General features: G+C 36.3%; 1 protein-coding gene across 2 annotated transcripts in view; it reads left to right on the plus strand.

Moving 5' to 3' along the window:
* LOC126284689 (BMP-2-inducible protein kinase) overlaps positions 1 to 14,479 on the plus strand; it is a 240,775-nt gene that overhangs the window by 173,135 nt on the left and 53,161 nt on the right. For both annotated transcript variants that reach the window (XM_049983815.1, XM_049983824.1), the window contains one exon: positions 7,661 to 7,714. In XM_049983815.1, the coding sequence (XP_049839772.1) occupies positions 7,661 to 7,714 (54 nt within the window). The remainder of the gene's footprint in view (positions 1 to 7,660; positions 7,715 to 14,479) is intronic.

Below are 14,479 nucleotides of genomic sequence, written 5' to 3' on the forward strand. Positions count from 1 at the left end.
TCAGCCTTGACAGGTGCACGCAACGCCACCGGAATAGGGCGTGCCCGGAAAAACTTAGGACGAGCTGTAGGTTTAAGAGTAATGTGGGCTTCAAAATCCTTGGCACGACCCAGACCAGCAGAGAACACGGATGAAAATTTAGAACACAAGCCATCCAGCTGTTGATACGGAATATCCTCAGATATGAGGTGCACATCATCAACAATGGAGAACCCAAACAACTGGAAAGCATCATAACCAAACAAGTTTTCAGTGCCCGCATGATCCACCACATAAAACGTGGGGGGCCTAACAACAGACTTGTATGCAGTGGAAGCATCAAACTGGCCAATGACAAGAATTTTCTTTTGATTATAAGTTCAGATTTCGCGTAAGCCCGATAAGATTGATGGGGCTGTTTATGACACTGGTAGACAACAACGTGGGTGTTTTTTCGGTAATAGTTAGACTATAAGTCACACATTTCTTGGAAGGACAGAGAGGCAGGTTCCCGCAGAGGGGCTAACTGAGATGGCAGCTGATAGATCCATGGGGAAATTCAAGATAGAAATAACGACTTATACCCAGGAGTGTCGACAATGCCGAAAGCCAAGAAGTGTTGCCACAAACGCTTCTCATAATCCTCCCAGTCTTCAGCGGCCTCGTCGTAAGGAGGGAATGGAGGCGGAGGAGAGGAAGACAGACGATGAGTAAGCGACGTCGACAACGCCTGAATCGCTGCCGTCAGCTGCGTTTGTTGTTCAATGAGCGCTTGCATGAGCTCTTCCATGTCTGCCCTGCCATGAACACACAAATCCACAACGCAGTGAAAATATCCTACCTCGTCGCCAAAATGTGTTATAACCTTTTATCACCAATAATTGTGCAGATATTCAAACACACTCACTTAGAAACAATAGCTGGTTACATAATAACAACTCAGTATCTCTTACTCGACTGCCGTGCCGTGACGTGACATGTGGCCGGCGCCGTTCGTAGCTAGGTGGCGCTCCCGCGCTCAGCCGAGTTGCGGAGCACCTCTATCGCCGTTTGCGCGTACTGTCGTGGCGGCACTGTTAAATGTCGTGGCACTGTCACAACAAGTACCTTGTTCCTTATTACAGTTCTTTCACTGAGCCTTGGAGTTTATTTAGATACATTTTAAAACTTGACCTCCAGGTATTAAAGGATGCCTGTGAACAGAAACATTTTTTTTTCTTGCTCATAAAACTTGCACATCCTTTATAGCAATTCTAAGTCTAACTATTTAATTGTGCTCAATGGCGTGACGGTTTGTCACTGGGCGGATGATTTCTTTTTGTGTGACAATTTTTGATAAACAAAAACTATCATCGTACAACTACATAGAAGCAGACTGTCCTACACTGACACAGGATGTTTACATAGAAGGCGGCTACATGCTAGCTGTGAAATCGGGAACAGCTTATGTTGTTGTGCTGTAATTGGTTCCTCATTTGTTTGTCAACCCCACTGCTAACTTAAGGCATTTCTGGAGGGAACTCAGAGTGACCTGTTGCAGCAGGCCTTGTGTACTATAAAACGAACAATCAAAACTATCTTTCACCTAACATTACAGAAAAACATTAATAATAATAATAATAATAATAATAATAATAATAATAGCTGATAAGAATAAAAGGTTGAGAGGGGAAATAAAAAAAATGATACACAAGAGAAGAAGGAAAAAAAGAAATTGGTCATTATTACACACATATGTGGAGGCAGCAACAAGTACTATAGTTTTCTGAGTTGTGTGTGTTAGTCTTACTAAATAAGATAAACTGTTGTAAAACAAATGGGTCTGTCTTAAGTAACTGTAATGGCTACAGTACTATGTCCAGTTTCCTTTTCACTTTAGATTTCAGAGCTTTGTGGATACAAAAGCTTGTTGACGCTACTGGAGTTTTTCCCATCACCGTCTGTGTGGTGGGTGAGGTACTGATGATCCAGTCTCCCTCGCAGACTCAATTTTGAATGAGGAGGCAACTCTGCATTTTGAAGGGTGAAGATATACTAAACATTTTTCCTTCATTCCTATCCTGGTACTGAGTTATTCCCCCTCCTCCTTGGAACATGGCATCACACTGTACATGCATACATTAAAGCCACCTAGACTCAAGAGATACATCTCAGACAAAGTTCTCACACACCATGAGGGAAGGGGCCACTGTGCTCAGAGGAAGGAAATCTTTTCTGGTTAGGAGGCTGAACCCGCAATTCAGGGCTGCCAACCAACCAATTCACTTTTTGCCTCTGAAGACCTTCGTATGAGAGCTAGGCAGTCTATTCTCTTTTCTGTATGATGCTCGGCCAATGGCCTTGCCGCAGTGGTAACACCAGTTCCCTCAGCCCTTGTGAGACAAACTGAGGAGCTACTTGACTGAGAAGTATCAGCTCCTGTATTAGAAACTGACATACAGCCAGGAGAGTGGTGTGCTGACCACATGCCCCTCCATGTGACGCCTGTGGGACGTTCAAGGCCAGTTGAGGCGAAATTTAGTTTTAGTATGTTGCTCAGTGTCCCTCTGCTATGTTTGTTCCAGTGTTGGATTTAAGACATACACAGAGTGTCTTAATTTCTGTGGATAGACAGAAATAATATTTTCTTCACATATGAAGTTCTCTAACAATTACTACAGCATAATGTTATGAATATATAATACCGTCAAAACTGGGCTTTAGTGTGAAACTAATTATGCTGCAGTAAACAACATACTCAAGTAACATATGATCATTCAATATCTTCTTGCCCATAATATCTTGGCAACAAGAGAGGTTTTAGGGTAGAGTACATGGTGTGTGTGTGTGTGTGTGTGTGTGTGTGTGTGTGTGTGTGTGTGTGTGTGTGTGTGTGTGTGTGTGTGTGTGTGAGTCTCATTAAATAAGATAAACTGTTATAAAACAAGTGGGTCTGCACAACATGTGATGAAAATCAAGATTTTGTGTTCCACCTGGTAAACTGATTTTGAATTGTGATTCTTTTCGAGTATGTATCTGGGACATTGACAGTTTCTGTTGCAGTACTTTTTTCTTCTTTAGGGCCAGCAGCAAAACATATGTCTGATAGTGACGTGAGTCTTTATTCATGACAGACTATTTCCGCTTTATTGCCATTTTCAGGTACCTGTGATTACAATATTGGTGAGAACATGTGAATATGAATGTCATTTATGTTAAAGTAGCTTTATTGACTCGCATCTAGATTGATGTGATGTCCATATTACATTTTATTGAAATGTCTTACAACTGTCACTGTTTTAATAAAATGGTAAACGATGTCAATATGTTGAAAATGAAATGTTAATTACAATGTGACAGTTGTTTGACAGTTCCACTCTTACGGGGCTGTATGTTTAGAAAGATTATGCAGATGAATGACAATATTATTTTTTTAACTAAAGTTTTGTTAAGATTGTCTTTGGGCGTTGCATATGTTACTTCAGATTTATCCCTTTTCGTGTTCTAAAAGTTCAATCAAATTTTTGAGGTAGTACTTGTCTAAATTCCGTATGTTCATTTAATATTTCTTATTGATATTTTCTCGTGTACTTAGAGTGCATTTTCGATTGTATCAGCTGTGTGATTTTGATTTTTAAAGTGTAGAAAGAAGCTTGACTGATTATGATCGCTCTCTCTAATGTTTTTTATATCTCATGTTAAAATCTCTTCCTGTATGATCTGTGAAAAATCTATTATAGTTGCTACTTGTGTTTTTATATATGCCTGGGTTACCATATTTCGATATCCTAGTGTTGGCAGAACATAACTTTATTGGAAGGTTTATTTGGTAGAATCTCCAACAGAATTAATGCACATTTTTAAAGCCCTGAATGTTCAACTAGTGTTCCAAATCAGTAATGACATGTCAATCAAATTACCTACTGCCACCACTATAGCATCGAAGTATGATAATAGGCATACATACAATCATGTGTGGCAACTTGAAACATAAGCCAAACGGAAAGAAATTTTAACACGAGATATAAAGAGGAATTTTGATGTGAAATGTAAAGTACAGATTCCAGAAAGTGAATATAATCAGTCCAGCTCCTTTCTACACTTGGGAAATCAAAATCACACTGCTGATATGATCGAAAGTGCTCTCCGGATTTTGCACAGAATTCCAAATGGTGTTGCAATGAACATTCTTGAAGAAGTAGAATTCTATACATAAATGAGAAAATACCCACAGGAAATATTAAAATGAACATACAGAATTTAGACACAAATGCTACCTTGAAAACTTTATTGGACTTTTAGAACACGAAAATTTATAACTCAGAAGTAACATATGCAACAACCAAACAAAACTTTAGTTAATAAAAGAATATCACTGTTCATTTGTGTGATCTTTGTAAACATATAGCATCATAAAGAGTGGAACTAACAAAATACTGTCACATCATAATTAACATTTTATTTTCAAGATATTGGCATCACTTACCTTCTTATTGAAACAGCGACAGTTATAAGACAGTGTGCTAATGATGTAATATGGATGTCACACCATTCTAGACGTGAGTACAATACGGCTACTTTAATGTAAATGATATTCACATTCATAAGTGTTGTCACCAAAATTGTGATTGCAGGTACTTGAAAAAGGTGATAAAGCTGAAACAGTGGTCGTGGATAAAGATTACTTATTATATGCAACTATTTGGTGCATCTACTGTAATAATCTACCGAGCGAAGTGGCGCAGTGGTTAGCACACTGGACTCTCATTCGGGAGGTTGACGGTTCAATCCCGTCTCCGGCCATCCTGATTTAGGTTTTCCGTGATTTCCCTAAATCGCTTCAGGCAAATGCCGGGATGGTCCCTTTGAAAGGGCGCGGCCGATTTCCTTCCCAATCCTTCCCTAACCCGAGCTTGCGCTCCGTCTCTAATGACCTCATTGTCGACGGGACGTTAAACACTAACCACCACCACCAACCTGTAATAATCTCTTTCAGTAGTTGAGCTGTTGTCTTAGAACCGTTTTAGAGGTGAATCAGTGACTGAGTTAAGAGCATTCAGTTGTGCCTGTTCATAAGCTGGTATGTTAAAACTACACAGTTCAAAGATATACTGCAGAGTAAAATGTGGGTGTGTCTCCTGGGTAACACAGTCAGCAGAACAGTGCCATAAAAGATATAGCTTGTGCAACAAAGACCGAAACATTGCAAGTGCAGGGTCTAGACTGACACAGGATAGCTGGAATTCCATGATGCTTATTAGTTGGATGGTAAATCATTAAAATTTGTGGAACGCATCAGAATATCTGACAGCGAAAGTTCCTTTGAGAATGAAGACCTGAATTAAGATGTTTCCATAAATTATTGCAATGGAAGCCCTAGTCTTGCTTGAGATCACAGTATCTTAACTCTGTCATAGTCTCTGGAATGGCTAGTGGAAATGTAGTGTTCAGTCATCACAGTAGTTTGATGTGGGTCTCCACCCTCTTCATTTCTGCATCCATTTGAACATTCTTAATGAATTCCAAGTCTTCGTTGTGTACATCCAAGTGTTCTGCCGAGTTATTGTTCCCATTTTTTGCTCAGTATTTCAATGACAGACCCAGATTTCTAGTTGAGAACCGCGAGTTTTGCCGTTACGTGTAAACACTGCCACTTCGTGTACACATATTGTGTAGAAAGTGGAAACTACTACTCTGCAGAACTCCCGGAAGCACTTTATTAATGAATCAGCGCCAAGAAAACCTGAGAGTTCGCATTAATTCAAACCTTCATTTAACCACGCTGGCTCTAGAAAGTTGTTGTTGTTGGTTTTTTTTTTTTTTAAAAAGCATGATTGGTTTCACACCAATGTGGTATAAATTGTATCTACAACATTATTTTACGCTGCCGTAAAGCATGTCCCCATCGTTCATGCCACTGATAAATTAAAATCCCCTAGAAGCATTTGTTGAATTGATAAAAATAGGGTTTTAATTTTATCAGTGACACGAAGGATGGGAAGAAGCTTCAAGTCAGCATAAAATAATATTGTAGACATAATTTATATTACCCGAAGTTGCGACTAAATTGGTGTGAAACCAGTCATGGTTTTAATAAGAAACATTCTACAGCCAGAGCAATGTGTTCTGCCTTCTTACAAAAATGTGGACATTTGGCTGAGTTTGCCTGCAAATCAAATTACTCATAATATGTACAGAATTAAACTCTTGGTTTACCTCTATAATATTTTATCACCCACAATTCCCACCATTACCAGATTAACTATTTCTCTATGCCTCGGAGTGTATACTTTCAGCCTAGCCTTCTTTTTGGGCAAATTGTGCCATAAAATTCTTTTCTACCCAATTTGATTAAATAGTTTTCCATTAGTTATCTGATCTAGCCATCTAATTCGAATCATTCTTCTACAGTACCACATTTCAAAAGCCTCTGCTCTCTTCTTATCTGCATTGTTTATCATCCAATTTTCACTTCTGTAGAAAGCTACGCTCAACACACATAGTTGTAGAGATGATTTCCTAACAGTTAAATTTATATAGATCTACGAAAGAGATTTTCTTGCTATTGCCAGTCTGCATTTTATGTCCTCTTTACTTCTGCCACTCTCATTTTCAGCCAAAATAGCAAAACTCATCACTCATATTAATGTCTCATTTCCTAATCCAGAGAAATGGAAAAAGGAATGTATTTTGGGAGGCAATAGTTAGCACAGTGTGAGGTAGATATGTAACTGTGTGAATTATTATGCAGTGACACTTCATGTTGGCGTTTCTACTGCGCTGCAAAGGATACAGACATCTGTGAAACTTTTACTAAGTAAGGCCGGGTGCTCTACCAACATGCAGCACAAACATTATAGCACTGCTGATCTCTGGATAACACTCATTGTTATGAATGTGTAGTAGTGAATTGCCCTTAATGGTTTTTGGGACAAACTAAGCAACCACCTGAAATAAGATTGACAGGAATGGTGCTGACGTACATACATTAAAAGGCATGTCGGATTTAGTTATTTTTTCTAACAAGTGTGTAAAGCCATCTCCATTGCATTCAGGTTAACTGTCAGTAAATATTAGTCACGCATTCTTTGAAGGAAGGTACCTGGTGTTCAGACTGATGAGCTGACTCAAAGGTGCTCAACCAGCACACTGACGGTTTTCCTACATTGCCATCTAGCCTGTCACATTTGGTAGACAGCACCAGGTTTAGCATATCATCTGAATTTACATCCAAAATATGACATGAACAGCTATATTAATGAGACAGACACAAAATGAAAAGTGGCAGTGCAAACATAGTACAGAGTGGCAGTGACAAGTCTGCGTGTATTATGTTGTATGTTTAACTACAGTTCATAGTGACCCAAAACAAGTGAATGTTGGTCCAGAGTTGTTTGTCATCTTGCGACTTGTCGATTCTGTTACTACTGTCAGCTATCTCGCCAAGTGTCTCCCTGGAGAGGGTGATTAATAGTTGCCGTCCCTTCCCTCCATATCTATCAGACTAAGTTAACTTCTGTGTTTCACTTTCGTTTTTATTTAGATTAAAATGAATGAAGAGAGATAGTAAAACCTACTGCTATAAAGCCCTCAATGTGTGACCAGTTTGTGTATAATTATTATAATTTTTAATTATTGTAGAATGTACTAAACAATTTTTTGTAGCTACTGTGTTAAGATTTGACCCAATTTTATTTTTTAGCTGGGAAGCACCCTGGTAAAGAGAAGAATCCCTTCAAGAAAACACCATCTGGAGGTAATTTATGATTTCATTGTATAAAGGTATAGGGGTCATATTGCCTATATTAATTGTTTAAGCTAGTCAAGTGGTACAATACCTGGATGCCATTTTATGTAATAAATGGTAATTTTCATGTCATAAAATTGATTTCACATTTCATAGAGCTTACTACTATACTTATTTTATTATGAACTGTGATAGCTGATAGCTCTTATTTACACTTGCAATGGTTTAATCCTGCACAGTTTGTTGGCTGTGTAATTGTTTAGGTACTAATGAAGAGTATATTTTGTAGGAGAAATTTTTGAAGGTTGTATTTTAAATACTTTAACTTTCTTGGAACTGTGATTTATGTATTCAGCATCACATTTTGTTGCTTTACATTTCGTAAATTTAATGCGCGGTATCCCAGTGACACGGTGTAATGATATTGACAGTGAACTTTAGTCTTTCATTGACACATCTCGTTTAACAGCTGCCGTTTGCAATAGATGAGTAACTATATTATAGCAACTACTAACCTGCACACTGCAGGTAAAGTGCATGAAAGGTTATGTGTTCTTTTGATAATAATTTATCAGTGACTGAAGAACTATGTTGCCACTAGGCACAGACATACTCTCTCAGTATATTCTACTTAAGTGCTACATTTGTATAAAGGTTTTGTTATTTTTCATTGTTTTGTAAAAATTAGTGTGCTCAGACTTTTTTCATTTCATATGGGTTTTGAAGTGAGTTCTGTGACTTGCCATTGCTCTGCCACTGTTGTGATAGGCCTATTTCAAAGGTTCCTCTTTGTAGTATTTGTACCATATTTTTACTTGTGCAGACATATTCAGTGGGAGTTTCCACAAGCTGCCATTGAGCAGTAACTTTATCTTATATGCTACAGTTACTGATGAGATCAAAATGATGTGTGTACATTATTTGGTGGACTGTAAGCCTTGTATAAGGATTATTTGACTTGTATCTACTTACAAGCCTTGTGCATGACAATGAAAATAATGATAATAAAATTAAATAATTTCTATTTGTATCATTGGTCTGGATGATTTGTTCCTATGGTATATTGTGAGTCAGTGCTTCCATACATACATTTGTATTTTTTTAAATTCTTGGTTATATAGCACAGCAGTCTAAATTTGTTGTCACATGGTCTCTCTCACATGAAAGAAATTGTTTAAGTAACAACAGCTGTTATAAAAGTAAATACAATGAGTACTGCATATAATAACGACTGTAAGTGATGCAGTTGGTATTAAAGCAGTGGGTAGCTTATGATGAGAGCCATGTTTTATTTTTAAATTACTTTATGAGGATAGGTTGTTATGTGATCTGCATATCTGATGAATACTACATGTTTACCCACTTCACAAATGTTCTGATAAAAAGTGTGAATGATGTGCTGAATAATTGAAAATCCAAATGTTAGTGGTTTACAAATGGTTTTAGGGGTGTTACCTTAAACACACTTTGCTATTGCAGAAGTTACCATGTTTGGGTTTGGTCAACCATCTGTATTGACAGTTACCATTTACATTTTTTGCACTAAAGCTGTGTAGTTAATCATATATTTGTGATTCAAATGCTGCCATACCAAGAACTACACCTTTAGTAAGTACACACCATTTCACTCCTAACTGCCACATATGTAGGTAGACTGTTCATCAATTTCAATAGAAAGCAAGAAAAAAAATAAGGAGATTACATTAAGGCTGCATATCATGTGTTAAGTTAGTTAGCAGCTAGTACTGCTAGTCCATTAAGCTTTTAAAAATTAAAATTTTCTTCCTGTGTAAATCTGGATGATTTTGACCTTTTCTCAATTGCGAGAAAGTTATGGTGGTTTTTTTTTTTTTTTTTCTTCCACTTTGATTAATTCTATAATTGTTTGTATTTTGTGTGTTTGTAAATTAGATGTAGCTAATTTCTAGTGAAATAGTTGTCAAGTCCCCCCCCCCCCCCCCCTCCCCCCCGTGTCGTTTTAGGCTTATCTTTGCCAATACACCTTTGGAGATGTCACAAAAACGTATTTTGTCCTCCATCACTTCATTAAAATTTCAGGTTCTCTCTGCATTTCCTCTTAAGAAACGAAACTACTTAATATGTGCAGTAAACATTAGCTCTATTCATATTTGTGCCACATCTTAAAGTGAGGAAGATTCAGCAATGATAATAAATTATATTATATACTAAAAATAATAAGATTATTGTTACTGTCAGAGAAATTTTGTTTTGTGGAACTGTAGAATTTCTCTTAAATTGCATCAGTGGGTCTCTGATTTTTCCATGAGAATAGACCAAACAGGGAGAAAGTGCTCAAGAAATAAATCTATTTGGAATTGGTATGTGAGTCAGAAACTTTGATAAGTGCTGCAAACAGGCAAATAAGAGAGATCTGAGTGGTTAGTTTGTAAGTGACCCTCCAGATATTTGTTCTTGAAATTTAAAGTATTTGCATTTAGAGTTTGTGTATTACATATCCAGCATTGTCTGGTAGTAAATGACAAAAACAGTATGACAATAATGTGGAAAGGATAGATCCCACATAGACGAGACTTTGAGTTGTAGACAGGCACAGTGAAGAAGGTGGCAAGAATATTAAGTTTTTGGACAAAGTCCTTCTTCCAAAATAGGAAACACACAACAATTTTTTACATTTTCATGTACACAGAAGCACAGCTCAGACATACATGGCCACTGCCTCCAGCTCATGATTCAGGTTCCAGAGCCCACAGACAGTAGCTGTGTGCGTACGAGCGCGCGCGCGCGCGCGCGTGTGTGCGTGTTTCATATTTTGGAAGGAGGTCTTTGTCCATAACCTTGATATTTTAGCAGTCTTTTTCATTGTGCTAGGATGTGATGCATTGTTGCCTCCATGTGATGAGTAGCAATCTATCTTTCCCATACTGTTATGTCATTCAAGACTTACCACTATTTAAAAAAAATTACAGATTTTCTTGTCATTAGGGAAGTAATTCTTAGATTATGAAGTCTGAACACTGTAAAATAAAGAAAGTGGAGGTGTGCTACCCAAATCTTCTTATGTATCTTATCGTTAGGACTTTTGACAAAAGCTTTTTAATAATATACTCTTGTACATGTTACTTAAAATATGTTTTTCATGTGTGCCATTGAAGTTTCTAAAAGGTCCTTTTTTATTGAAGAAAAGTAAATTCAACGGAGTCAGTAAGTCGCAAATGCTTGTGTGTAACTCTGCTAGGAGGTATCAATTGCCATTTGTAAAGGGAAACACACACCACATCCCAGTCTGCTACTAAGTGAATTTGCACATCATGTCTTCCCACGTTTTTCCCATTGTTGTGAGTTTGGTTTTTTGTAGTAGTATTATTTTGTTTTGTACTCCATATCATAATGCATTTTTAGAAAGAAGAAAGTGGTTGTGCATAATGTGCACTCCTGCAGCCGTTGACATTACTAACTGACCATGTTTGGAAAATTTTGACTAAATTACAAGAATTAAAAAAAGAAATCAGTTAATTAGGCTCTTTAAATTGTTATTTTTCTCTTGGGTTTACTCCCCAGTCTTTTCTGTTGGTGATTATGTCTTTGCTCTTTTCTACCTAGATCTTCGTTTTTTTGTATCAAGACATTGTTTATCACACTTTTTTATGTGCCTGCCCCAAATATTTCCATATGGTCTAGCAGAAAAACTGTTTTTCAATCTAAAATAGAAATGTTGTGAATCAGTATGACTGATTTTGTATTAAGCTGATTGAGGGAGTAATTTTTGTAGTATTATCTTTTATTTAATTCTGATACCTGTAGATTTATGTTTGTTGCTGACAACAGATACACACATTGTGCTGTATAATGCAAGAGGGTTCCAATAAGTGCATATATTTATTTTTGTAATTATTATGGCTTGCTTTTTTTTTCATAGTGAAAGTAATACATTGATGTATAGTTATTATGAAAGTAATACATTGATGTATAGTTATTAAATTTGTGACAATTAACCAACATAAAATGTGAATTATAATGTTTTACTTGTACATAGGAAGGTGACAGCAGCCTGTGTAACATTTAGTAATGTATAAGGGCATGATAGGTCGGTTACTACCAGGCAGAGTATTTCTGCACTGCATGGGTGATTGATAATGGTCATTCTTGCGCATATGATCTTGTTACTTTATAATTTGGTTTCAGTGCTTCTGATTTTGAAAAAAATTGATTCTTTTATTAATTGTAAATTTCAGTTCTAATGTAGTAAATAATTTCACCTGCTATTTTATTATGGTGGACACGTATATTTTAGAAATGTGAGGAGCACTGGTATCGTGACAGTATAGTACATTTTGCAGCTGAATTTCAGCATTTATTTACTAATAAATACAGCTCATTTCATATTATGGTAGTAATGATAGATTGCCTGCAGCCTGTAAAGTTTGTAGATTATATTCTGGTTTTGGTAACAACTAAGAAAAATATAACTTCTAGAAGGTGCAGGATGTTAATAAGAGTATTATTAATTGTTAAATGAAGTGGAGATGACCGCTCACCATATAATGGAAGCTCTAAATAATAGGTGGGCTCATAAAAAAAAACCAATTAAACTGGATATTTTTTATGCTCTGAAGAAAAATGTATATTTCTAAGCTGAGATAGTGTGTTCCAGTTCTTCTCGGCATACCAATCCACCGCTCAATGGCTGTACTATGTGGTAAGTGGTTATATTGACTCATTTCCATGTTTGTATTACTCTGAAGTTTTTCCAGTATTATTATTTTACTGGAGTATTATTTCTGTTGCTGACACACTAGATATTCCTTACCGCCCACACATCTTAGTAAAGAAAAGTGTCCATTTGTAGTTGCACATATAGGTGGCTAAACCAGTAACATTGCTGTGTATAAACAGCTGGAGATGTCTCAGATATCTCGTTTGTATTACATTCTTCCAGGGATTAAAATCAAAATTTCTTTTAGTTAAAGGTATGCATGCATTGTGATTTCATTTCACATTGTTACCATTGGAATCCACAAAAAAGGAATTTAATTAACTCTGTGTACAGAAAAATTTTCTCAGGTGACTGATTTGAGACAGTACACCTAGTTTTATAAATTACATGGAAAATGTTCAAATAGAACAAATGTAAATGCATTAAAACACTTTTTCCAGAAGGTTAAATTTTTAAAAAGAATTGATGTGATATTGAGCCAGTCTTTTGAATAGTGAAAGTTACTGGCAATGCTTTTGAGTAAAGCATAGATTGGGTGGCAAAAAAGTGATCAATGCCCAGGAGCAGAGAGTAAGGGAGTTTGTGATGGCTACGTAGATTTCCTGGTTCTGTATGTCTTTATAATTTTGTTATAAATTTATTAAACATTTTTAGAGTTTTTATATTTTGAAGATTTTTAATGGATCTTTTATAGCGATATTGTAAGGTTGTAGATAATTTATGAACTGCTTTCCATGTCCCGTATTAGGATACACAACATTATATCTTTTGCTTGTGAAAAAAATTTTTATTGACAAAGTTGTACAACTCACAACCTTTGTGTTATGTTTTGTAATTTATTGCCAGATTTAGTGTTGGATTACAGTCATGTAAACACAAATTAAGTACATTAAATTTTCCAGTCTTAATGTATCAGACAAATTAAAGAAATTCATTTGTCATAATTACATGTTCACCAGGTCATATTCAGAATGAATATTATGTTGTAAAAGACGTAATTTCTAGAACAATTACATAAATATGATTAAAACATGTAAGTAGTGACAGTATAGTCATTCCCTGACATGTAATTGACAGCTTACGTTTATATGAGAAGCCTTTGGTAGAGAATTTTAAAAATAAATTTAAAGGTTGCATTTATTAATGTTATCTTTATTTTGTTGATTAATACGTATACAACTACTGAAATTTTGATACATGAATATCCCCAGTGGGATTTTCTTCAAATTCCAACTTGAAATGTAGTGTTGCATACCACCTCAGATAGGTTTTCTGTATTTCCTTGTGATTCATTTATTCCAATGTGAGAAATTTCCATGCGTATAACAGAATGGTGTGGCGCAACAGGAGAAGTTTGTGCCTGTTAAGCAATAACGACCAGATTTTGCCAGTATATTGTGCACCACCTCAAAGTACAACAGGCCACCATTTCCATCATACCATCTCTCCCCTTTTTTGTGTTTAGACAGCCAGCCTTGGAGTATTTTGTGATTAATGTCCCTGCACTGATTATTTTCACTCTCCTGTTTATTTCTCATGAGCAAATGTATTAGCTTGCATCAGCTAACTCAGTGAAGATAGGTTTATTACCTTAATCATGCAAATTATTTTACAACATAACTTCACTAATATGAAAAAGGGCACTGAAGTCTTATTAAGTGTTCATTGCATATAGGATACTGCATGAACACACTATTTTACCTTGGCATAATTGTTCTCTTGTTTACCTGAAACATGGGCAAAATCCCACTCTCAGAAACCTGTCAATTCTAATGCTGTTTGCAGCAAGTTAGAACAGAAGAAAACGATTATTTCCTTTCAATTCTAAATGTGTATGCTTGTAGGCACATATGTGTTTGCTTCTTAAAAAGACTTGCAAATTATTTGTGAACACTTGTTGCATTTGTAATGGCTGCCCTTAGGAAAACTTGTGAAAGTGCTACCAGGTGTGTTATGTTGATAAATTTGATCATTCATGTCCATTAGGCCAGCTGTATTAATTCATTTACATTCCACTGCAATAATTCAGTGTTGTTTACCAGACATGTTCATTTCCTGTGGTAAATTTTCTCTGCTAC

The sequence above is a fragment of the Schistocerca gregaria genome, chromosome 1 (genome assembly GCF_023897955.1).
Source record: "Schistocerca gregaria isolate iqSchGreg1 chromosome 1, iqSchGreg1.2, whole genome shotgun sequence".
Classification (NCBI taxonomy): Eukaryota; Metazoa; Arthropoda; class Insecta; order Orthoptera; family Acrididae; genus Schistocerca; species Schistocerca gregaria.